Genomic DNA, 25,082 nt, shown 5'->3' on the forward strand with positions numbered 1-25,082 from the left:
TTGATGATAAATAACGTTCCACTTAAACTGATTTTTTACGTAGATCCACAAATATTCATAGAAAATCCACTATGATGATAAATAACTTTATATAATAAGATTAATACCTGCACTGTTCTTCAATAATAAATGTTATCCTAACTTTATAGAATTCAACAAATACCGTTAACTTTTTGCGTAAAACTATAGATACAACTCCAATAGTGAAACAATGATACACATACAAATGACATCTAATTAGAAGTTCTAACTTCTAACTATACACGAAAATTAAAGTATATGTTATCAATGTTTGTGGTTGGTGGATCTACGGACTAATCAATCAAGCAACTCTCTTAGATATTATTTGATTGAACTTGATGATAAACAACGTTCCACTTAAACTGATTTTTTACGTAGATCCACAAATATTCATAGAAAATCCACTATATTTAGCCGTAAGATAACATTCAAACATTGTATTTTTATTTTATTTTAGTGCCATTTTAATCGCTCAATTTCAAAAATGTTTCTCAGAAAACATAGAGTTGCCATGCAAATTCCATTACATATACAGCATAAAGCAACATGCAATGTTTTATTTTGTTAACAAATAACCTGAACTGTTCTCCATCTATTTTGCAATATTCTATAATGTTGCTAATTAATAACATATATTTACATTGATTGATGTTAGCCATTGCTATAGAATTCTAGTATTTTATGTTATATAATATCTACTGAACAATGTCTTCCAAATCGGCAAGTATGCACACTTACCTTGGAGCTGAAGCTATCTAAGATCGCAATGAACCTCAATTGTTTCTTAAGAAGAGCAACGGCAAGAACAGAGAGAGAACCACAAGTTCGAGTAACACAAAACTGGATCCGTGGTAAAAAAAAACAAGAATCTGCAGTATCTTACATATTTGGAATCACTGTCCTGATAACAAGGAAAAAAAAAAAAAAACACCAACATTGAAATGGTATCATGCGGAATTGAAGAGGAAGGGCCAGAAGGAAGCAAATCGTAGCCATCATGATGTTGACGAGAAGACTCAACGGGTATGCATTTGAGAATAACAGCTACAATCATGCTCAATGATCCTATCAAGATTGATAGTAACCAATGCTGCCAGGTCAGAGGAACAGTGCTAGCAAACGCTCCAAGAAACTCCACTATGATCACTTGAAACACAACGGTCACAACCATTACGCCAGTGAACACCCAGCTATTGAACATTCCTGTGAACACATTTATCTTCTCAATCTCACGGCTGTTCACCTCATTGAACACCTGTTTTGGATTATATACCATTAAGACTTTCTCATGTCATTGCTTGGTGTTAGTTTTTTTTTGTTTTTGGAGTGTGAACGTTACGTACCTGGCAAAAGACGAAGGAGTTGAAGATGACTGTGTTGAGAACAGCTGTTGAGTCCGGACCATTGAGATCTAGAAGAGATTTGCCTGCGAAGTTGAGAGTTCCCAAGACGATCAACTGGTAAACGCTTTGGCCGGCGATGTTTCTCCACATGGTTTTGGTGATGAAGCTTGCGGTTCTAGCGATTGGTGGACGTTTCATTAAACCTTCGTTAGGAGGCTCTGTGGCTAATGCTAGTGCACCGAGTGTGTCCATGATCATGTTGACCCAAAGCAGTTGTACAGCAGTGAGTGGAGCAGACCCTGTGATGCAAGCAGAGACGAAGTTGATGATGAGAGCAACGACGTTAACAGTTAGCTGGAACTGAACAAACTTCTGAATGTTTATATACACAGCACGTCCCCATCTAGCCACTTTCACTATAGTTTTGAAGTTATCGTCCATTATGATCACATCAGCATTCTCTTTAGCAACCTCTGTTCCAGCTATCCCCATTGCAAGTCCAATGTCTGCTTCATGCAGTGCAGGGGCATCGTTTGTCCCGTCTCCAGTCACTGCAACCACCTCTCCAATTTTCCTCAAGTTGCTGACTAGAGTATGCTTGTCCAATGGCAGAGACCGAGCCATTACCTGAAAAGGCACAAAACAAGTTTTTAGATCCTTCTAGAGATTTGTGAACGTTAACAATCATTTCTATGCATGCGGTTTCGGTTTATTCGGTTATTTTCGGTTTTGGTTTATTCAGTTCGACCACAATCCTGCCAAACTGGAAAAAAATCTGTTCGGTTTTTGGTTAATTTTGGTTTTTAATTATTTCCAAAAATGGCAGTTTTTTTGCTTTTGGTTATTTAGTTATTTTCGGTTAGTTTGGTTAATTCGGTTCGGCAAGTTCAGTTATTTTCAGTTATTTGGTATTTTAAAAAAAAAAAATTGAAAACCAAACCAAACCGAAAACCGAATTATTTTTCAAAATCTTAACGAACTAAACCAAACTCAAAATCGAAACCAAACCGAAAACCAAAAATTTTGGTTCGGTTCGGACAAAAATCCGCAGGCCTAATCATTTCTATACACAATGTCAAACGAACCTGAATCTTCGGTATAATGGCTCTCATCTCGTGAGGAGGCAAGTCCCTGAACTGCGAGCCTTCTATAGCCAAACCTCCTTCAGTGAATATGCCACACTCCTTCGCAATCGCTTTAGCTGTGCTTATGTTATCTCCAGTGACCATACGAACAGTAATCCCAGCAGCTTGACAAGTCTCCACAGCTTCTCTAACACCAGGGCGTACTGGATCCTTGATTCCAACTACTGCTACCATCGTATAGCCTCCATCAGGAAGATCTCCGCTCGGCGCTTCATCCAGATCTTTGTACACCAAGCAGAGAGTCCTCAGAGCCTCCGAGGCAAAACCTTCAATGACGTCAGAGATATTCTTAATACGCTCTTCGGTTAATGGAACGGTTTCTCCATTCGAATCCACAACGTTCTCGCACATCTTCAACACTATCTCGGACGCGCCTTTGCAGAAGGCACGTGCGCCACCTCCAGGGAGAGCTATAAGAACAGACATCTTCTTCTTGTCTGAATTGAACGGCTCTATCTTTAGTATCTTGTGCTCTTTACGCTGCTCGCCAAAGTCACCACCTAGAAGCAAACCGAACTCGAGTATCGCTCTTTCCGTTGGTGATCCCAGGATCTGAGTGTCTCCGTCTTTATCCTTAACTACTTCAGAGCCAGTGTTCTGAAAGATGCCTTGCAAAAGAATGCTCTGAACTTCTTCTGGTAGCTTCAACTGAAAGCTCTCTTGCCTCTCGTGAACGTTATCACAGATGTATACTTTGTTGACCACCATGTGGTTGGTAGTTAAAGTTCCCGTCTTATCAGTGCAGATGCAAGTAGCGGAACCCATAGTTTCGCAAGCAGCCAGATGCCTCACAAGTGCTCTGTCACTCATCAGCTTCTTCATAGCAAACGCCAAACTTAAAGTCACCGCCAACGGCAAACCTTCCGGTACAGCAACGACGATGATGGTTACAGAGATTGCGAAATAGTCCAGCAGCGTCAGCGCATCTTCGGAAGACCAGTTGGTGAAGCTACCGGCCGTTGCTTTCTCCAAGACAAACCTTACGCACAACACCAAAAACGTAAGCACAGCGAAGCTTAAACCAATCTTGCCGATGATCGTCGCAACCCCGTTTAGCTTCACCTGGAGAGGAGTCTCGTCTTCTCCACCATCAACCAGCGTTTCCATCAGCTTCCCCCACTCGGTCCTCATGCCGACCGTCGTCACCAGCATCTTAGCTGAACCGTTCTGAACTTTGGTTCCCGCAAGTAGAAAAGGCTTCTGTTTATTCACGTGTGACGGCTCGCTCTCTCCTGATAAGCTCGACTCGTCTATCTCCAAGTTGTATCCGGATATGAAAACCCCGTCAGCTGGAACTTGATCACCAATAGAGAGATGAACCACGTCTCCGACAACCAAGTCATGGATGGAGATCTCTTGTCTAGTCCCATCCCTCGTGACCTGGACAATGATCTTCTTCTTCTCTCGATCCAAGTCTATGAACTGCAGAGACTGCTTGTAGTCGCTGATGGCAGTAACCATGACGACCAAGAGTATACTCAGCAAGATCCCCGTCCCATCGTACATTCCCTTTGGAAACCCTTCGGTGGCAACACCAACGCCTATTGATACTACAGCACAGACCATAAGGATGATGAGGGTTATGTCTTGGAGAGCCTCCCAGACGAACATCAAGAACGATCTCGGTGGTTTCTCAGCGTAACGGTTTTCTCCAAAGATCTTTTCTCTGATGGGGAGTTCACTCGATTTAACGCCTTCATTGAGATCAGATACAGATACTTTCTTTGCAAGCGCTACAACTCCACCACTGTTTGCTAGACCCCTGGTGTCATGATTCCGAACCATAGATGCAAGCTCATCTGGTTCGACAGAGAATCCAGCTTCCTTGACCTCATCGGTGAGCTTGTATTCCGGCCTACCAGCAGCTACAGAAAAAATACAATAACAAAAGACATAACTTAGTCGTCTCCAATTGTTAAATCATGCTTCTGTGGTAAATTTCAGGAGTGGATATCTTACCACCAATGAATTGAAGAGCAGCCTTTTGTACATAGAAAGCAACTCGGAGCTTTTCCTGGTCATGAGCAAAACAAAGTGAGTTACTTGGCAGATAAACTACCACAACATGGGATTCTTTGGTCATACATGTAACCGAAGAAAGATCAAACAGTTCCCAGTGATGCAATCAACATAAGCGGGTAAATAGCCAAAAAGATCCATTTATTTACTCAATTTTCATTTTGCATCATCATATAACAGAGTCAAGCTCTCTGCATGCAACACTCGCTAATTATTTTTGGACGTTCATTATATCACTGATCTAACAAAACAAAGCTACCAAATAATGTAGCTAAAAGGTCTTTGAAAATTGAAGCTCAAACCAGGATTAATGTAGCTAATAAAAGGTCTGACTGTTTATCACTCCCCACTAAATAATGATTGTAGCTGTAATATACTTTACTCAATCATTGATTATAAAACATTTTTCCTAAGGACTGAAATGAGAATAGATTTCAACACGAAATGAAAAAATGACCAAAAGGAAAAGGAATAAAGACCATGAGCTCATATCCAAAAGACCCTACAAAAAAAATGCCTCTTCATTTGGTTTATACAAGTGGACAGATGAAATTGATATCTTTGTCAGAACCTTATGAAACAAACCTGCCGAAGTTTCCTAGCAACTTCCTTCCTTACGCTAAAATAATTGCACACAAGAAGTCAAAGACACTGTCCTACTCGTACCAAACAAACACACACACAAAAAAAAAAAACTCTAAAAATAAAATTGATTTAAAGAAAATAAACAATGGGGATTTCATAACAAAAAAAATCAGATGTGTTGATACTAGAATGCGTCCTTTGGTGTTTGGATTCAGTCGCTAAAGATGGCCAAGATTAGTAATAAGAACTTAAAAGGGGCAGACTTTTTCTGGCCTCTCAAAAAAAAAACTGGCTCATCTTTCTTAAGGCAGCGACAATAAATTATCCATTTTGTAAACATAGTCGAAGACATTAAAGCATGTCATCATCATGTGTGTTGGCAAATTGTGTTTTCTTCAGAGAATTTTATAATAATTGAAACGTTAGGATATTTTTTTTATCATTATCCCTAACTCATATCTTCATGAGTCTTTGTTCAAAGTCTCCATTTCTTGGTCATCCAAGTATATATAAAGCTAGCATTTTTTTTTTTTAATATTACTACCTTAAACGACCGATGTATAATGCGTATTGACTTACATAAAGAATTGTAAAGAGATACTATTTTTCATGACTATCATTAGAGAAAAGTAAAAGAAAAAAAAAAAAAAGACAAAAAATAGCACTAAATCAAATTTTTATTTCCAAACTAGCACTCAAGGTCAAAAGTCACAAAATAACACTTAATGTTTTATCAAAAGTCATAAACTTAGGGTTTATAGTTAAAGGGTGGGGTTTAAGATTTAGGGTTTAAGGTTTAAATTTTAGGGTTTAGGGTTTAGAGTTTAGGGTTTAGAGTTTATGGTTTAGAGTTTAGGGTTTAAAATTTATGGTTTAGGGTTTAGAGTTTAGAGTTGAGAAATGAGGTTTTGGGTTTAAGATTTCAAATTTTGAAAAATAAAAAAATTAAAATTTTCAAAAAGATAAACTTAGAAATGTGTTATTTTGGTCATTTTAGTTTTTGAGTGTTATTTTTGTGATATAAACTTAGAAAGTTGTTATTTTGGAGATTTGCCCAAATTAAAACTACTTTTGTTTACCTGATAAAAAGAAAAAAAAAAGGCAAAAAAGTTTGGTAGATAAAAAGTGTTCAAAGTAAAAAAAAAAGATTTGATTTGATTAGACTTTGAAAAATAAAAAGTAAAAAAGCCTTTTGTGTGTTGTAAGTCTTGTCTTTCTGTTCTTCAATGGCCAAACAACAAAGAAAAGAAAAGCCAACAATGGTGATTATAGAGTTTGATTAATTAGTTCCCTTTTTTTTTTGATTAATTATTATTCCATCACGAAAACAAAAAAAAAAAACAGAATCGTGAAAGAGAAAATAAATAAATTAAAAATGTGGATGAGGAAGAGGGAAGCGGGTTCGAAACCTGGATCTGGTGCCTCTTAGTCTCGTTCTCAGCTCGCTTGTCGAGGTCGGGGATGTTACGGAAACGACGAGCGGGGTTCTTCACGACGGAGACTGCTGACCTCCATCTCCGCCTCGCTTCCAGCGACGGATTCTTCGCCTCCACCTCAAAATCCCTTAGCAAATTCGACATTCTTCACTCTTAGCAGCTGCTGAGAGTGAGAGTGAGAGAGAGAGAGAGAGAGGACTGTGTCTTCTTCTTTACAATTTTCTCTATCAATGGAGAGTTGTTACGATTGAGAGTTGGCGTTTTATATTAGACCCAAACCCGACCCGGATTAATCGGATCATGTACTCGGGTAAGGCCCATGTGGCTTAGCTTCATTCGTTTTTATTCGGATAATAAAAAAAGGGATCTTTATTATCAAATTGATCCGACCCGGACGAATATTATTTATCTTTTACTTTGATATTTATTTGTTTGCAACGACCTCAAGATCTATGCTTTTGATTATTATTTTTTTACTTATCTATGATGTTATGTCACGTGAGTAAGCTAATAACGATATCAATATTTGTGTTTCCGAGAGTGATTAAACTAATACACTCGATAGACGACAATTATTATACGTCTATTAAGTAGTAACATAAAGTTTTTTTTTGTGTGTGATTCATGCAACATTATCAAAGACTTTGTCTGGTTGTACAATTTTGAGTGCTTTTCTTCAGTTAGCAGCATTAAGTTTAACTCTAAATTCATTTTTTTTCACCAGTCCGAAATAAGAAGAAAACATTTTTTCAGTTTTTTTTTCTCTGAACAAAAAAATCAGAAAAGAAGGCTGATTAAAAGAGAGAGAAATTTAAATATCTACAAAGAAATGAGAATATATTCCTATAAACTTCATTTTCTCTTCCTCTTGTGTTTTTCTTCTGATTCTACTTGTTACTATAGAAGAGTACTACTTTAAATAGGAACGGTTTGAAAATTATATGATGCTTGAACTATACGTTTACACATACTCAATATTCGTCCAAGATTCGGCAGTTTTAATAGTATTAACATTGAAAAATGTAACAATTGACTGGGAAAAAAAAACATGTCGTTTTTAGTTCTCTATTAATAAATAATCGACTTTAAAATAAAAAATACTGCCCCAACTTGTGGACTGGATGAATCAGAGCACTTGACGCTGCTGCCATTGTCTGAATTTTCTGTTCTTATTAGACGTTTTTTTCTTGGTGAAGATTTGTTTTTATTCATTTTTTCACTTTTAAACTTTTACTGCTATGGTAAAGAAAAAACAAAGACATTTTCAGTTCAGTAGTTTATACTTAAAAATTGTCACCAAAACCTTTGGTTAGGAGATTATATTTCTTGTATGTGAAAAGAACAACCAGAAAAGTAACCCAAAAAATTGAGAAACTTTAGAGGCCTAGAGATCATTCTTATAAGAAGTCATACTTTTAGTGTTTATATTTGTATTGCAATGAACTATTAATTCACACTTAAATCGAAGAGCAAACCTCGAAAGCATAAGATTTTTTGGTCCCATTTATTGGGAATATACCAGTTAACATATGTTTTGTCAAATAAAACTCCCTAAAAACAAAAACCATGGCAAAGCTGATTATGCTAACCTCAAGGTCATCAATGACCATTGCAAGAAAACTCCAAGAAGAATAAGAAGGTGAAAAAAAAAAACAAATGAGCAAATGGAGTTGAACAGCTCACTGCTTCAGAGAGTGTGAGACTGTCGATTCAAGCTTGCGTAACCAGTTAACGTACTGCTCCTGCTCCTTCTTGTTCAGATGACACAAGATGTAATTCGTAAGGCCTTCACTTATTCCCTTGGATGTTAGGTACTGCTTCAGCGCATCCTGTAGTCTCAGATCTAATGTACTACACAACCAAAACAAGAAGCTCTGATATCTTTTTACAATTTGATATAAAAAACAATTATGGATCTAAAGAAAGAAATAGATTCAACAACAAGACTCTAAATTCACTATAACTGTCTACTTCTTTGCCAATATATACAAAACGAATACTCCAAAACACAAGCTTATCACCTTAAGGATTCTTCTACCTAGTTAAGAAACAATAGTCCTAACATACACATCATAAGAACCAAACTCCCACTTGATGAATTTGCCATTAAAAGAGGAACTTTGAACACTAAAGAGCAGTAACAAAGATTGATATTATCATCTTTTTACCTGAAAAAGTCTCCTCCATTAGGTGAAGAACCACACAAAGAGCGGATATAAAAAGCTCTCTCAATCTCAAAATCAGAACTCCCACGCCCCGTTTCTAAAACCCGGCAGTCAAACTGCAAGACAGAGCTGAGACTAGGCTTGCTGATACAAACTTTAGCCACAGCTCCTCTGGGAAACGCTATATCATCAGCATCATCATCAATGGGCTCCTGTTGCAGTAAAGCAGAGACCACAACCTCTTCCCCTGAATCAAACCGTCTCCTCAGGACAACGTCTCTGTTTCCCGGAGAGTCCCAATCCAACTCGAAACTCCCTAGCTTACCCGTCTCAACCCCCTGGTGGTGGTTTCAGACACAACAACAAAAGAAGTGAAAATCAAAACACGTGTCTGATCAAAATTTATACTTTTAGGGTTTAAGCGACCAAACACCAAATTAGATACATTAAAAACTGAAACTTTATAGAGTCAAGTCGAGAACTCAGCTGAGATTAGATCACTGAGATTACCAGGAAACGGGGGTTGGAGATTTCGTGACGGAGTTCAGATTGGATTATGTTAAGCAACATGCCATCGCCAACCACTTTGAGTCCTCGTTTCAGAAGCGAGTTCACCTTATTCCTCATCTCTCTCTCTCTCTCTCTCTCTCTCTCTCGACTACTTCACAGACTTCTCTCTTTCTTCCTCCCAGATGGCTCGACGAAACCACAAGAAAAAGAAGAAGAAAAAAAAGAGTAAACCGAGCCGGTTTGGTTCGGTTTTGGTGTCTGGTAATTATCAGTTTATTTGGGGGATTATATAAAAATTAAAGCTTACTCCGTAAAGAGTGGGTATCGGTTTGATCTCAAATCATCTTCTTAGGGACAGAGATCTCCACTGGAACAAGCTCAAGCTGCTGTGGAAAAAAAAAAACAGAGCTTGGAAGATAAACGGGATTGCATGATGATATGTTTTGCAAAGGTTGTGTCAATAAGCCTTCATACTCAGTGTGTGTCTCAACATGAATTGAATATGACTCGAAAGTAAACATAGTACTAACGGCGCATGATTTTTTCACAATGTGAACAGAGTTAATACACTCGACCAAAATATGATTTCAACTGAATGAAACATACTAAAGACAACATAGGCTGTCCAACAAAAAAAAAGAAATTACAAGGCACATACTTAATTAATAATGGCTTTTTTTCAATCGTCTTAGCAAGGAACAATGTTCAAAAGCTTCGAGCCACTTTCTCGTACAAGTCACGAGGCCAGTTCCTGTGCGTGTTGCTTGCAAGAAACCCAGCGATCTGCCCAATGGCAATCTTTGTTATTGCAATACACAACCAAAAAATAATAATAATATGTTGATTATTTTATGTACCTTGGATCTCATAGCACGGATTGATCCATCAGGATCAGGTACATTGTCCAGACAAGTTAGCGCAACTTTGAGCAGGTCCGGGACACAAGTCTGGAAGTAAGGAGACGCACTCTGGAACACATCAGCAGTTGCATCTGGCACTCTAGGATCAAGATTAAGGAACGGAAGTTTCGCAATTTCCCTCAGAGCATCCATATGGTTGCCTTGTCTAGCCAACTTGTGGATCGATAGTATCGCCTCCAGCTCTCTTAGTATCGTTTCTTGTTCCATCACTCGCTCTCCTTCCTGAAGACTGTGAGAGGGCAATCAAAACAACCCCTTGGGAGCACATTCTCAGCTTGAAGCAAAGTTTTAGATCAGTAATATATACCTGACTTCAGGGTAATATTTGTAAGTCTGGAGAATATCGTTTCCGGCAAGAATCAGACCCGATGCTCTGCTTTCACCATCTAATCTCCCACGTGCCAGGGAGCAGATGGCTTCAGAGAGGCACTTGTTTATAGTCTCCAAGGCAGATGAAAACGCACCCACTCTCTTCTGTATCTCTATGGACTGAAAAGTTCAAAAACATGGTGAAAAGCTTTCTTAAAAGACTCTAAACAATGTCAGACGAGAAGTTTACTTACTTTGTCGTACAATCCAGCTTCCTGACATTGATGTGCAGCTTCGATCAAGAACTGCTGTCTCAATCTAGAATCAGGGAAGAACCTTCCAAGCTGACCTTCTTCGCCAGAGCCTCTTCCGCCAAGCAAGAAGTAGATGCCACCCTCTCGCAGGAGAATCTCAGTCAATAGCTGCTTCAGCATTAAGTTTCTCTGCCTCTGTTGATCTGTATTGCTTCTCCCAGACCAAGCTAGCTGCCCCCCACCTACAGTAACAGCAGCTTGTGCGTAATACTCTACCGTCATTTGGAGATCTCCGTGATGCAGAAACATGGACCCGTATTGCCTAACCATACTAGATGCCTCTGCATTGGCATCCATCACGCTGAGTTTGTGTCCAGTCCCAGAGCCTTCGGATAAAACAGAATGGTCCACTAGAGAGATAGCTATATGAACAGCATCGATGTTATACCCTCCGTCTCCTGCTTCTTTGGATAAGTGCATGATAGCAGGAAGCAGCTGAACGCTGAGAAGCAAAACGTATGGATACACCAAGGGGTCTTTTCCATTCTTTGTGTAGTATGAAGGCTCGAATTTATTGAGATAGGCCTGGAGATCGTCTAAACTATAGGGCGCCAGGCCATCGTTCAAGACCACAGATGAAGAAGATGCACCAGAAACGTCTTTGATGCATGCTAATTTGAACCATAAGAAGTCTTCGATTGTGTTGAAGAGTGTAGACAGATCCCTCAGAATGCGCTCGATTTGCCTGCGGGAACCAGAGATGATGGTGTAGAGTAGGAGTTTCTTCTTGTCGTATGCGGTTCTGCCCAACCGATCACCCATTCTCAGCATTTTCTCGCATTCTTCTGATGCAATAGCTGCAGTCTCTGCAGCCACCATACCATCTTTTGTAATCCACTCTGTAAGCTGCAAAAAGGAAAGGTAACCAAAGTGATTATTCCAAAATTCTTGAAAATATATTAAGGTGCAACTGGAATGCTTATTTGTGGGATAAAATTATCTGGAATGCATCATTCCATTGAATTCCATGAAATATTTACCAGTTAGCATAAAAACCTTTTTAAACAAATTCCATACATTCCAATTTAGGAATGGAACAAAAGAACAAATCCTTTGTAAAATCTATTCCTTTTATTCCCTGCAAAAAATGTTCATGAATGAATGGGATGAGTGGAATTAACTAGTTTCAGTTTTTATTCCATTTTGTCTGTCATTCCATTTTTAGTATTCCAAATTTTTTAATTCCTTTCATCCGTACATTCCATTTAATAACAACCAGTTACAGCATAAGATATAAAGAACGCTTACCAGTGGTGCAAACTGTTGAGATGAACGAGTTGACCGGGCAATTTCTTTAGCCTCCTCGTAATAACCAGTTCGTAAGCAAAAATATATCTGAGATTCAAGAGAGAGATATCAGTTATTCCATATAAACAAGCCTGCAAGTTAGCAATGTAAACCTCCATATCTCAGTTAAATGTTGAGGACAAGGAAAATAATCCAAAACCTGTTGCCAAGTGGTATCAACAGGTGGCTGCCTACGGGCATCAGGAGAATCAAAATCTAAAATTCCATATTCTCTCAAGCGAATCTGCACAGTAAAAAACAAGAAATAATAAAGTTCAAAAGCTGTTTGAAACATATGGTTCGTGTAATCGTGTTAATCTCTACAAAGTCTGTGACACTAACCCGAAGGAAAGCACGAATTCTTTGCAAATTTCCAACAGATCCACCAAGAGCAGCCTGGAAGAGGATTAGTAAAGCAAGACACATGTCAGAATACTCTTGAAATAGGATTGAAAGATCAAGGAATCATTTCAGACAGCACCCGACCATTTGTATAGACGGTATTCCAAAGAGACGTCATCGACAGACATGTAGCAGCTGTTATAATCAAGAAGAAACAAGATAAAAAACGAGACAGAAATAAATACCTGTGTAGGGTGACTTTGAATTGTGTCCATTATATGTTTCTCATGCCCACGTTCTAAATGACGTCTTGCACCTATCGCGAGGGACATCCTCTTCGAAACACCCGGTCGAACTGCTGAGTCTTCACCTGTTATTGCCTGGGAAAAAATTGTCAACAACGATCAGAAGTAATTTGCATGAAGCTGGAAAGGCAGAAAGATAAGAACAATTATTTTTTCAAAAGATTACCTGAACAAGCTGCCATATTTTCTGGATGTTGACTGATTTTCCATGAGTTCCCTCAACACCAAGAGATTCATAAGCTTCCTTAAAAGACATTGCGGGCTATACAAAGATATGAACTGGGATCAGTATAAAGCACACCAGGAAATTTATAGGAGGGTAGCCATGCTACATCAAAGGAAATCATCATTGTAAAGTAGAGTGCTACAGAATGAAAAATTATAAGAATTCTACTTCACTTCCAAAAGTAGCTAAGGAAAATGAAAACTATTCAGCTACAGTTATCAAACATGAACTTAAGCAAATTGAACCAGTACTAAGTTTCTAGACAGGGTATAAGAAATACGTACTTTAAATGGCAAGCCTCGTTCTCTTGACATGTTAAGTTTCTTCACAACCTCTCCATAGACGTATGCTTTTTTCTCATGGATGGGTATATTAGCCAGAGCCACAAGCTCTTTGCCTAGTGTGGACGATGATACTCGAGAACTCGAAGCCACCGGCACTAGTTGACCAGCATTAGCCTCTCTGCTTGCATCAACCATATTCGTTTTAGGTAACATTGATATTCTGCTCAGGCTCTGAAGGAAGTCACGTTTTTCTTTTCTCCAATCCTCCTGTCATTTCAGATTCACATCCAATGGAAAATCAGTATGCATCCTTCTAATATATCAACAAGCAAAAAAAAATCCAGCCAACAAAAACGCCTTCCAAAGCTAGTTGCGTAGTGCAATTCTTACAGACAACTAATAAGTAGGAAAGAACAAAATACGCTCAACCACTGAGTTATTAGTCTTTGTATGCAAAAGGAAACTGAGAAGAAACAAATGGCTACGAGGAAAAAGAAGTGAAGCATAAGATACATAACATGGACAGCCTTACCTCCAGGACTTTCATCATGTAATCATTAAAGCTTCGAACGTTATCCTTCTGAGCTTCCTGTATAGCTGAAACCATAGCCATTTCATGAACCTAAAGAGAAACATCCCCCATCATTACAGTCCGTCAACTTCATCGCCAAGAGAATCAATCAATAAAAAGTAGTAAACTTTGGTAACCAATTGACAACTAAGAGTACCTGTTGCAGGTATTCTTCAACGCTCGTAGCCTCAGCGGGGAACACATCCTCAAACGTCGTCTTTTAAAGAGTATAAAAGAAAGAAAACACAGTGAATAATCACATTTGAAAAGCAAGCAACAAGCTGAGAGATGCATAAGCATACTACAACTACAACACCTTAAGATACCAATAAACAGACCAAGTCACTATCATAACTCATACAGAAGCAACTACGAAGGAGATTTATTTGACAAAATATGTATAACCTCAAAGTATAAACAAAACTACTAATGTATTCTACTTTCGTATTTCAAAGCAAAAACAACCCAATACACAGAGTAACCGTTGAAGAAACGTCTGCAGAACAATAATATTCACCTTTAACTCAAACGATTTAAGATCACGAGCTAGTTGCTCTGCATTGATTCCCTCCCGAGCGAGTAATCTCCAAAATAACAAAGACAACATAATCATTTCTTGATACTCCTCCTTAGGGATTCGAAAAATAGAGAGAGAGTGCGAGAGATTAAAACCTAGTGGCGGCAATAGACTGAGAAGGAGCTTCGTTCCTTAGCGTTTTAGCCTTGAGCTTCTTCGATAAAGCTTCCAATTGATCTAAGTTCCTCTGATAGCCAATAACAAAATCAAAATCAAATCGTGTACTAATCTCAAATCAGCAGAAAGGGAGCGGAAGAAGAACCTGAAGAGGAGGAAACTGAGAGGAAGGAGCGGCTTGCTCGAGAAGCTTCGACGAAGAATGGAGAAGATCGGTCCAGCCACTCATCTCTTGGTCGTTCGCCATTGCTCTTGGTGGTGGGATTCGATTCCTTCTGGACCGTTAGCAGTCTACTACTCTCGGAGAAAGCAGAAGAAAGGGTTTTGGGGGATTTCACTTTTCTTTTTTTTTTTTTTTTTTTTACTAAAAAGGAGTAAATCATTTAAATGTTTTTGCTTTTTTTATTCTTTCATTTCAACGAGCTTCGGGCTGTAATAATAATGCGGTAATACCCACCCCACAGGTGAATTTTACTAAGCCCATGCACATGATAAATCAGTAAATTTATTTTTCGTCTGATCATTGATTTATATTTATTTATTTATAGAATTGTTCAAAAAAATACTATTATTTGAAAAATAAATTTACTGATTTATCATGTTCTCCATTATTTTAGGATGTATTATTACTATTGTTTAAAATTTATATTTATCATGAATTATGAAATTTAAAATAATTAACTAATAAATAAATATTAACAAATTCTAACGATGACATCATAGTTAGGTTTATCTCATATTCAATTTATGTTATTAAGTTTTTCCTATTAAAGATGATTTATTAGTTTTAATAATATAATCGTTTAAATTTTGTTTTAATGTAATAAGTGATAAATTAGTTAATCATTAAATATATAGGCATACATGTTGTAAAATATAAATTTTATAATTATGCTAAATATTTATACGTTTTTAATATTAAACAAATATATTCCTAATTAAAGTATTTATACATGACAAACATTAAATAATTATTTTTATCTTGAATTTCACAAACATTATCACAGTATATATATATATATATATAAACTTATTAAACTGTTAAAAATATAAAGAAACATGAAAATATGATAGAAATTGATCTTTCTAGAAAACTAACTATCGTGTGTAGGTCATGCACCAAATCTTCAATGTTGCTGCAAAATATGATAGAAATTGATCTTTCTAGAAAACTAACTATTTGAAAGTTGATTAATGTTATTTTATAGTATAAAAATATTTTCCATTACCAAATTTTTATTATAATCAATGATAAGATATAATAATAGAACCATTTAATATAACTTATTTGATTATCTACATACATTAACCAATCTAATATACAAATCTACAAAAAATTTGATAGAATATCTATTTAATAAAAGGTATTCTGTCAAATATATGTCAAGTAAAAAATTAAAACAAAATTCAACTAATTATCCTCGAATATTATACTTGATATATATTTAATTAGACAAAAACTAAAGTTTAAGTTACTAATCTAGTATATTAGTAATATCAAATTCGTAAAGTAATATATACAAATTAAATGCTAAAGTTTGCCAAAAAAACATTTTCTACTTTAAATTTCTTTTATTTCTACTTTAAATTTCCTTTATTTCTACTTTTTATTTCTTTTATTTTCTACTTTAAATTTCTTTTCTTTTAAGTTTAAAAATAATTATATTTTTCTTGATAAGTGTTACAAGTGTTAGAACTATTTGGCATATAAATCAATTTGTGACTCATATAAAAGCAAAAAGAAAAAAAACATAGCATATCACAAATTGAAGAAACATGTAGCTTGTGATTATGTAAAAGCTCGCGACTAAATGCTAGCTGCTTATCCAAGTAATATAACATAATCTTTTCATTTACTATTTTTTTAATCTGACATAAATACATATATATATATATATATATATATATATATATATATATATCACAACTCAAGTTTTTTTTAAATTTTACTTTTTCATAATAATAGGATGCTTGTGTTAAGATGATTAATATAATGTAAAAAAAATAATGCTATTCTTACATTATTAACCAATCAAAATGTTTCAATCAATTTTTTATCAACAAATTTTATTATAAATTTCAAATATATACAAAACTTACTTATTATTTTCATTATAGAAGTATATTAAACTAACGAACATTGTATATATTGTTTCTATTGTTTTCAAATACGTATGCTCGGTACTCTGCATCAGAGATTGAGTTTAAATTTACCGAACTTGAAAACGAAAATGATGGAAGAGATTTGAAGATATGTTGGGCATTTTCATTTGTTTGATTTGGTTAAATGTTTTGACGAGTAACTGAGGGATGTACCCTCTAACATCTTTTTTTTTTTACCATTAATCCAGTTATCATCAGTCTGGACCAAAAGCCCTTGGAGAATTAAACACTACTAAGCCGGTGAAACTAAATAACAAAGAAAACAAACTTAAAAAGTTAAAAACAAGTGCTCTGATCCAAGTTCAGTTGCATATATTAAGACGACTGATAGAACGAACGAACGAGTTTGCTTCTGCTCTTTCTTTGTGTAGAGGGTAAAACATGTCATTGACAATCCCACGCCTCTTCAATTTCACAGTCCATAAATCCTCCGTTGGTTTGTCAAAGAGAGACTTCCACATGACCAAAACGTCAGACTCCATTGCATCCCTCGCAAACTCATTCGCCTTTGAAACAGCCTTGGCACGCCTCAACTTCTTCTCTATGTTCTTCAGCGCTTTGTCAATACTAGTAGACGTAAACTCTCGGGTTCCTTCTCTTACAAAGACGTCCAGATCTCTGATTCCACCATGAAAATCCTCAAAAGACGCCATGGCCAGTCTAAATTGGACCGACGTGCCACCGTCACGAAACACTCCTCCGTTCTTCTTCGGTTTGATATGCTTCAAATAGACGTAGTGAAAAACACGGAGAAGCCTTTCGATCACAGGACTGTCGTGAGGCTGCCTCATGTCCTTTTCAACCGCTAGCCATAACCTTTCGCAGAACAACAACACGCTGCGGATATCATCGCACACCAAGAACATGGACTCGGCAGCGTAGAGCGAGAGCTCGACTCCGAGGCGCACAGCCTCCTCTCTCAGGTCCTCCGGCTTTGCAAAATCCTCGCCTATAGCGTAAAGAGGCAGCAGCATCGAGTCATCGATAGGCGTCCCCCACTCAGGCTGCCACGATTCGCCGAAAAGAGGCTGAAACAAGTCGCAAAGAAGCCTAATCTTATTGTGGTCGACCTTATTCTCTGTCACTACTGCGTATGGATCATATCTCGACAGAGTACCTTCGCGACGGACAACACCACCACCACCAGAGGTCGATTTTGATTCCATTGAGGGCTTTCCAATAGTTTGAAACAAAAAGATAATTTAACACAAGTCAGAATCTGAAATAATAACGAACCCTACAACTTTCAATTTGAAACCCTAGATCTAGATCGTGTAATCATTCCATTCGAAACTAAATTGAATTAAAATTCATAACAAGACAAAAGCACGCACCAAAATTTCTGAAGAATTCGTTTTGCCTTCTCCTTATCGATTCCCTTTTTTGTGTGTTTCTTTTTGTTGGCATCAATATATATAGTATCCGTCTGATATTTTGCGGTTTGTGATGTGGTTAATTAGGTCACCAGTATATTAACATCATGGATATGAGGGACCTTATCTCGTGTTTGGAACCGTCCGAGAATATCGTAATATATAGTCTCCCTTTAGAATTATCTATTTTATTTTAATCGGATTCAACTATAATGCTTTTAGGTGTTAGCTTACGATGATTATGGTGAATTGGTGATAAATTAACTTTTTGATTTTCTTATAGTGAAAGTCGGCTACGTGCCTATTTATGGGTACATTGTGGCCTCACACCACATGTTATATAAACAAAGAAACATGCGTATATACGTGTGTTTGTCAACTGTCACTTGTGTGTGTAATATAAATTGTTACAAACATATATATGTTGTGTGTAGGTGTAATGTATAATTACAAACATTCAATGTGTGCATAAGTGTAATGTATAGTAACAAATATATAATTCTAAAATTTATCATGTTTCTTTTCTTTTATTAGAATTCAAAATTCCATCTCTAAGATACCGAAACTAAGAACAAGCCAATAGAGGTTTTTCAACATGAGTTTCTAAAAATACATAGGATACTCTCGGTTGGTTTACTTATAAAAAAATCATGCTAAGTGCATGAGCATTGGTTCATAATTTTTGAGTTTCTCAAACATTAAAATAAAGAAAAAATAGAAAAAGTAAACGAAAAGTAAAAGATGCAATGTTCAGCTCTCCCCAAAGGTATTCTCGTCTCTCCTCAAGAGCTTTTAATGTCATTTGTCATTTTTTCTTTGGTTACCATTTTTCTAATGTTAAACTTTTTTTTTAAAGAGACTCAGCATTGTTCTCACCAATGCTGATGGCCTAATGGAAGTTTTGAGATACTCGCAATTAAATACTAATATTAATATGTAGTTTTAGAAACTTATGTTGAGAAATCCCCATTGGATTACTGTAATCATTCTTTGAAGTATACAATAATTAGTGTATCCATCCTGGTCCATTGTTGACCCACCTCAATGGACAGTTTAGCGTATGGACGCCAGACTTTGATGATGGTGAAATAATCAAATCTTAGTATAGCAAACTACAAAGTCGTAGCATCTCATACCCAAGCTAAAAAATATAGTTGTGTATAAGTACACGCCTTAATAGAGTGTACATGATATCAATCATAATATTTGAATTTGGTTGAGATGATGAAAAATAATATACGCACAAAAAAGAAACTCATTTCCCATGCCAATATCAGCTTTTAAACAAGTAATATAGCAAGAGCATCTCCAACAAATAACTTCATTTTGAAAGTGAAGAGTTTTCAGAATTAGTGTTTCAGGGTGAGATGCTTCAACAAAGAATTTTAAATTTATCTTTAACCTTTTCTGTATATTACATTTTAATCCCCAATCTTCATAATAATTAATTATAAGCACTTAAAATTTATAAATAAATAATAAATAAACAATAAAAATGCAAATCATTATGTTTATAACTTATATATAGATATTTTGATTTCACCAAATTTTTTTAATAAATAAATATTTTAAAAATGTATATTAAAGAAAATAGTTGTGAATTGGTTAAATTACATATACATAATATTTTAGATAATTTAATTTAAATTTAACATATTTATATATTTTATATACAAACAATAACATATATGTAAAAATATATTTGAATATTTGGTCGAAATATATTATAAAGATTAAAGTGTTACAAAAATTAATATTAATATAATTAAATGTAACTTATATATTTAAATGGCTAAAATAGAAAAGTAAATAATGTTTTAAAGGACTGAATAGTAGAATCTCAAATTTCTAAGAATTTTAGAGTTTGTTAGACCACCCGCAACGGTATATTTTGAGGGTCCTTAACACATAATCCTAAACTAATTGGAATAAAATAATATTAACAAAGCTCAGTTTGGTAAGAAGCAGTCCAAAATTAAGAGGTTTTAAGGAGCAATTCCTTAGTGACGTGGCAAGCTCTTTTCTGATCATTATCGGAGCTAACGTCTTCCGATCACTTATAGAAACCACTTTAAAAACTCATTAAAAGATTAGAATTGCTATAGAAACTTGAAAAAAAAAATTTTAAAATGACTTATAGAAACCACTTTTAAAATTGATTAAAAGATTAGAATTGCTATAGAAAATTAATAATCATTGTATTTGGTGATGAAAATATATTTAAATTAATAATTATTGTATTTTATATATTTAATCATGTAATAAATAAATATTTAAATTTAACATGTTTTAATTTTTTTTTTCTTCTTAATGATATTTACTCATGCAAAAATAAATATCTTATTTATACATGTTTTTTTTTTCTTAATGAAAGTTATTCATGCAAAAATAAATATTTAAATTTGACATGTTTTTTTTTCTTAATGATAGTTAATCATGCAAAAATATATATTTTAATTTCACATGTTTTAAAATTTATTAATTTTTTATTCTTAAAGATTCCAAATTAGATAACACCATTGGACATACTAATTTGATTAGAGTTCTTAACTATTTTTTTAAAAAAAAATTAATATTCCTAAGGATTCCAATGGTGGTAACACCATTGGGCATTGGAGATGCTCTTAGATAACAAAAAAAAAACAGCAAAATTCGAGGGTTGGAGGGTTAAACTAGCTCTTTATGTTTTCTGATACCTTCAGAAACCCAACAAAAGTACAAAACCTACGAGTACATTATTTTATCGAGGGAGGAGCTCTCACATCACATGATAGGCAATAAATAACATTATCACACGTATATGCTTCTAAAATATTCACGTAAAATGTCTATAAATACACACTCAAATCGACCATACCTCCTCGCCACACTCATAATCACATTGGTCGGCCGCTTTCTTTCTGTCGCCTTCCACAAATATATAAAACACATCATAAAAATGATGCAGTATCAAGAACTCGCTCTTCAAAGAAGCTTCAGCTTCAACTCAAGCAAGATCAATCCGGCCAACTCTCCGGCTCATGGCCTACACGCCCGTTCACCTTCCTCTACCACTTTGATCCCAACCATCCCTCACCACGAACTCTTCCTCGTACCCTGCCGCAATTGCTCCTCCTCATCCTCCTCCCACCGACCAGTCTCCTCTTCCTCCTCTAACAAAACCGTGAAAGTCACCGTGAAGCTTCCATCCTTCTTACGTTCCCTCATGAACCTCATTAACCTCCCCACATGCAACGTCCTCTCGCTTCCTTCTCCTCCATCTTCTTCCTCCAGCGTCTCTAACCAGCTGATCTCGCTCGTCAGGGGTGGATCCTCTTCCCTCGGGAGAAGAGTCACCGGAACGTTGTACGGACACAGGAGAGGCCATGTCACGTTCTCTGTCCAGTACGGTCCGAGATCAGACCCGGTGCTGCTCTTGGACCTAGCCATGTCAACGGCAACTCTAGTCAAAGAGATGGCGTCAGGGCTCGTCAGGATCGCGTTGGAGTGCGAGAAACGTCACCGTTCCGGGACCAAGCTTTTCCAGGAGCCTAAGTGGACAATGTATTGCAACGGGAGGAAGTGCGGTGCGGCCGTGTCGCGTGGAGGCGCGTGTACCGAGTCGGATTGGCGCGTGTTGAACACGGTGTCTAGGGTTACGGTTGGAGCTGGAGTTATTCCGACGGCGAAGAGTATTGATGACGTGTCCGGTGATGGTGGTTTCGGTGGTGGAACGGAGCTTGGGGAGTTGTTGTATATGAGAGGTAGATTCGAACGAGTCGTGGGGAGTCGTGACTCGGAGGCTTTCTACATGATGAACCCTGACAAAAACGGAGGTCCAGAACTCAGTATTTTTCTTCTTAGAATATGAATATGTCTTTATTGACGTATTATTTTATATTTTGGATCAATTATTGCTGTGTCGTGAAATATATGTAAACGATAGTGAGAAGGCCTAGCTAGGAGGTACGTACGCTAGGTTTTTTCAAATTGTTTATTATGTGGTGTTTTGGTGGTTGTTTTGGCAACAAGTTTTGTATTTTTGTTACGTGTAATAATAAGTACGTGGTTGATTTAAGTGCAAGGCATGAAGATCCCCACATGGTCCGTCATGACTAATGCCAAGATTAAGACTTTGGTTGTCTTTTACGTAAAACACAGCGAGCAATTTAGGTTTAAATTATAATCTATTTGACGATACATGATGTTTTGACTCATTTCACAAAGATTAAGAAATCTATTTTTCTCGAGAAAGTAACTTTGCAAACATAATTTAAAAATCATTTAATCAATTAAAAAAATGACCGCAAAATCTAATTGGTTACACAGTTTTCCATAAAATTAAAAATAATATAAATATATCAAAATTTTATCTATTTTGAAACAACAAATATGTTCTAAAACATCAGCTATTATGTAACGGAGGGAGTATAAAAGGTGGGGTTGCTTCTGAGTTGTTACGTGTAACAGTCAATTCGTCACCAAACACATTTTATGTTTTGATTCAAGATATAGCACATGTTTTCAAAAAAAAATTGAACCACGGATATGACATATTAGACCATCAAATTAACGAGTTACACTTGCAGGCTGTATAAAAAACTATACATAAGTTTTCACTTTTTATGTGAATGAATAAATTTAAAACAAAATGTCAATTAAAAAGATAAATTTATAAACATACGAAAGCTTTAGTTTGCTAACATGAGTTCATGTATATGAACATTAAATCAGTTGATTTACATAAGAAATTACTAGAGATTGATCCGCGCATCCGTGTGAGTATTAGTTCTTACATTTTTATACATTGATATTTGCTTTTCATAATTAATGTTATATATTTTAAATGGTCGTAATATAACTAATTGTATTCAAAATATCTTGGACCGAATAGAATAATATGATTATTTTTGGTACAAATATCCAAACCAGTTTCATATACATTTGTTATTTAGATATTTTTAAGTTCCTATACATCAGAACCGAACTCATCTAGGCCTAAAAAAACTCAACTCAAAACCCACACATAAATTTATAATATTCGGGCCAAATTAAAAAAAAAAAACAATATTGATACCTGAAAAGAATAATCCGTACCTAAATGGATAGTCAATGTTCATGCCTAACTGATTTTATAAACTAATAAAAATGACTCTTTGTATGTGTTTGGCTAAATTAAGCGAAATATATAAAAAAAAATTATTTAGTAAAATAATTATATGGAGTGAAGAATTAAGTGACAATAAATGTAATAATTTTATTATTATTTTGATTTAAGTTATTAGTTTATTCACAAAAAATGTCTTTGAATTATATTTTTGGCTACGTAATTTTTCACCGATTAAAACTAAAATAAATTTTTTTTAGTAAAACAAACTAAACCGAAGGTTTAACCATATGCAAAATCCAGTTATTTTACATTTTTGATTTTATAATTGACACAAATTGTTGATTAATTAATACATAAAAATCTGCACTATATTACTATGGTAGTACAATTAATGATGTGATGTATTGTTAATGTAATATAATTAATGAAATTGTTAAACTGAATGAAATATTGAAAGACAATTAATGTAATTATATAATGAAATTACAAAAATGACACTATAATTCTCATTTACACTGCTATCCATGTTTCCAAACAATTCTCATTTACACTGCTATCCATGTTTCCAAACAGTACAAAAATGGACTTTGTTTTAATAATATAGATAACTATATATACAATTTTTGCAATATTTTCGGATTCCATATTGATTTTTTGTACATGGATGTCATATAGATATATATATATATATGAAATATAAAACATGGGCAATCTGTGAAATAACCAAAATAAAAACTAAAATTAGTTTTATAGAGAGATGGTAGAAAAAGATAGGAAGAAAAAAAGAAAAGAGATAATGTGATTTTGGTTACTTTGTGAATTTTGTTTTACTTTAGTTATTAGGTGCAATTTCTCTTAATAAAACAACCCGAAAATAGAGGAGTGGATTACGAAAAAGTCGGTGGGAAAGAGCTCAAACCCATAGGATTTGGCATTATTATTGGTCATCAAAATGTCTGAAAAGCGAAAACTCTTCAACGTCAGCAAAGCCAAAAAATAGCTTTTGGAAAGTTTCCTTCATTCAGTATTAGGACCACATCTTTTGTTTTTGGTACACATATTTGAACAAAACTTAGCTTAAATTTACTCCACCATTTAGCACCAATTAAAATGACACATAAATTATTAATTAAAAAATATTAAATTAAATAAAAAATAGCTAAAAAAGATAAAAATGCTAATTTTAACGACGTTAACGCAGCTAGCGAAACCCTAAACCCTGAATCTTAAATTCTAAACCTTATACCCTAAATTCTAAACCCAAATCCAAACCCCTAAACCCAAACTTTATACCCTAAACCCTAATCCTAGACCCTAAACCCAAATTATATACCTTAAACCTTAAAAATAGACTATAAACCTAAACCTTATATTCTAAACCCAAGTCTTAGACCCTAGACCCTAAACCCAAGCCGTAAACCTTAACCCAAACCCTATAGCATCTAAGTTTGGGGTTTGGGCTTAGGGTTTACCGTTTGGGTTTTTGGTCTAGGATTTGGGTTTAGGGTCTAGGTTTTGAGTTTAGGATTTACGGTTTGGGTTTATGATTTACCGTTTGGATTTATTGTTAAGGTTTTGGGTTTAGGGAATATAATTTGGGTTTAAGGTTTACGGTTTGGGTTTAGGGTCTAGGACTTGGGTTTAGGGTCTAGGACTTGGGTTTAGGGTATAGAGTTTAGGTTTATAGTCATGTTTTTGGGTTTAGGGTATATAATTTGGGTTTATGGGTTTGGATTTGGGTTTAGAATTTAGGGTATAGGGTTTAGAATTTAAGATTTAGGGTTTATGGTTTAGCTGGAAGCGTTAGCGTCGTTAAAATTAGCGTTTTTATTTTTTGTAGCTATTTCTTATTTAATTTAATATTTTTTAATTAATAATCTATGTGTCAATTTGATTAGTTCTAAAGGGTGAAGTGAATTTAAAGGTTCACCCCTCTGAGTTCTGTCCCACATATTTATAATTTTATATCATTTTATGGGGC

General features: G+C 35.4%; 5 protein-coding genes across 5 annotated transcripts; 1 reads left to right on the plus strand and 4 right to left on the minus strand.

Annotated features, from left to right (window-relative positions):
* Positions 1-780: 780 nt before the first annotated feature.
* Positions 781-6,784, minus strand: LOC106341568 (calcium-transporting ATPase 4, plasma membrane-type). Its single transcript, XM_013780304.1, has 5 exons — positions 6,523-6,784; positions 4,469-4,523; positions 2,450-4,374; positions 1,365-1,991; positions 781-1,276 (listed from the first exon to the last, which is right to left on the minus strand). The coding sequence occupies exons 1-5, from the start codon at positions 6,691-6,693 to the stop codon at positions 806-808; spliced, it is 3,249 nt and encodes a 1,082-aa protein (XP_013635758.1). The 5' UTR covers positions 6,694-6,784; the 3' UTR covers positions 781-805.
* Positions 6,785-8,009: 1,225 nt separating this feature from the next.
* Positions 8,010-9,397, minus strand: LOC106341570 (mitochondrial acidic protein MAM33). Its single transcript, XM_013780306.1, has 3 exons — positions 9,225-9,397; positions 8,718-9,052; positions 8,010-8,400 (listed from the first exon to the last, which is right to left on the minus strand). Exons 1-3 carry the CDS (start codon positions 9,339-9,341, stop codon positions 8,229-8,231), a joined length of 624 nt encoding a protein of 207 aa, XP_013635760.1. The 5' UTR covers positions 9,342-9,397; the 3' UTR covers positions 8,010-8,228.
* Positions 9,398-9,744: 347 nt separating this feature from the next.
* On the minus strand, positions 9,745-14,815 carry LOC106341569 (nuclear pore complex protein NUP93A). Its single transcript, XM_013780305.1, has 15 exons — positions 14,622-14,815; positions 14,455-14,546; positions 14,300-14,366; positions 13,940-13,999; positions 13,744-13,833; positions 13,212-13,478; positions 12,868-12,963; positions 12,642-12,776; positions 12,397-12,450; positions 12,215-12,298; positions 12,016-12,102; positions 10,708-11,613; positions 10,452-10,633; positions 10,082-10,373; positions 9,745-10,007 (listed from the first exon to the last, which is right to left on the minus strand). Exons 1-15 carry the CDS (start codon positions 14,721-14,723, stop codon positions 9,930-9,932), a joined length of 2,592 nt encoding a protein of 863 aa, XP_013635759.1. The 5' UTR covers positions 14,724-14,815; the 3' UTR covers positions 9,745-9,929.
* Positions 14,816-16,822: 2,007 nt separating this feature from the next.
* LOC106341167 lies at positions 16,823-18,077 on the minus strand. The gene is made up of 2 exons (XM_013779981.1): positions 17,974-18,077; positions 16,823-17,811 (listed from the first exon to the last, which is right to left on the minus strand). Exon 2 carries the CDS (start codon positions 17,803-17,805, stop codon positions 16,942-16,944), a length of 864 nt encoding a protein of 287 aa, XP_013635435.1. The 5' UTR covers positions 17,806-17,811; positions 17,974-18,077; the 3' UTR covers positions 16,823-16,941.
* A 2,766-nt stretch (positions 18,078-20,843) lies between these two features.
* Positions 20,844-22,066, plus strand: LOC106340500 (protein MIZU-KUSSEI 1-like). Its single transcript, XM_013779372.1, has one exon. The coding sequence runs from the start codon at positions 20,951-20,953 to the stop codon at positions 21,860-21,862; it is 912 nt and encodes a 303-aa protein (XP_013634826.1). The 5' UTR covers positions 20,844-20,950; the 3' UTR covers positions 21,863-22,066.
* Positions 22,067-25,082: the final 3,016 nt, after the last annotated feature.

This window comes from Brassica oleracea, chromosome C4, assembly GCF_000695525.1.
Source record: "Brassica oleracea var. oleracea cultivar TO1000 chromosome C4, BOL, whole genome shotgun sequence".
Lineage (NCBI taxonomy): Eukaryota > Viridiplantae > Streptophyta > Magnoliopsida > Brassicales > Brassicaceae > Brassica > Brassica oleracea.

What these genes read in the sequence shown, in the direction of transcription:
- LOC106341568 (XM_013780304.1), bottom strand. Translation starts at nt 6,693, where the DNA reads ATGTCGAATTTGCTAAGGGATTTTGAGGTGGAGGCGAAGAATCCGTCG. An exon ending in CCATTATACCGAAGATTCAG is followed by an intron (nt 1,992 to 2,449) that starts GTTCGTTTGACA and finishes GTGCCTTTTCAG; the next exon opens with GTAATGGCTCGGTCTCTGCC. An exon ending in ACTCCTTCGTCTTTTGCCAG is followed by an intron (nt 1,277 to 1,364) that starts GTACGTAACGTT and finishes AATCCAAAACAG; the next exon opens with GTGTTCAATGAGGTGAACAG.
- LOC106341570 (XM_013780306.1), bottom strand. Translation starts at nt 9,341, where the DNA reads ATGAGGAATAAGGTGAACTCGCTTCTGAAACGAGGACTCAAAGTGGTT. An exon ending in TCTCCAACCCCCGTTTCCTG is followed by an intron (nt 9,053 to 9,224) that starts GTAATCTCAGTG and finishes AACCACCACCAG; the next exon opens with GGGGTTGAGACGGGTAAGCT. An exon ending in AATGGAGGAGACTTTTTCAG is followed by an intron (nt 8,401 to 8,717) that starts GTAAAAAGATGA and finishes TTGGTTGTGTAG; the next exon opens with TACATTAGATCTGAGACTAC.
- LOC106341569 (XM_013780305.1), bottom strand. Translation starts at nt 14,723, where the DNA reads ATGGCGAACGACCAAGAGATGAGTGGCTGGACCGATCTTCTCCATTCT. An exon ending in TTGAAGAATACCTGCAACAG is followed by an intron (nt 13,834 to 13,939) that starts GTACTCTTAGTT and finishes GTTTCTCTTTAG; the next exon opens with GTTCATGAAATGGCTATGGT. An exon ending in CTCAACAGTTTGCACCACTG is followed by an intron (nt 11,614 to 12,015) that starts GTAAGCGTTCTT and finishes TCCTTTTTGCAG; the next exon opens with CTTACAGAGTGGATTACAAA.
- LOC106341167 (XM_013779981.1), bottom strand. Translation starts at nt 17,805, where the DNA reads ATGGAATCAAAATCGACCTCTGGTGGTGGTGGTGTTGTCCGTCGCGAA.
- LOC106340500 (XM_013779372.1), top strand. Translation starts at nt 20,951, where the DNA reads ATGATGCAGTATCAAGAACTCGCTCTTCAAAGAAGCTTCAGCTTCAAC.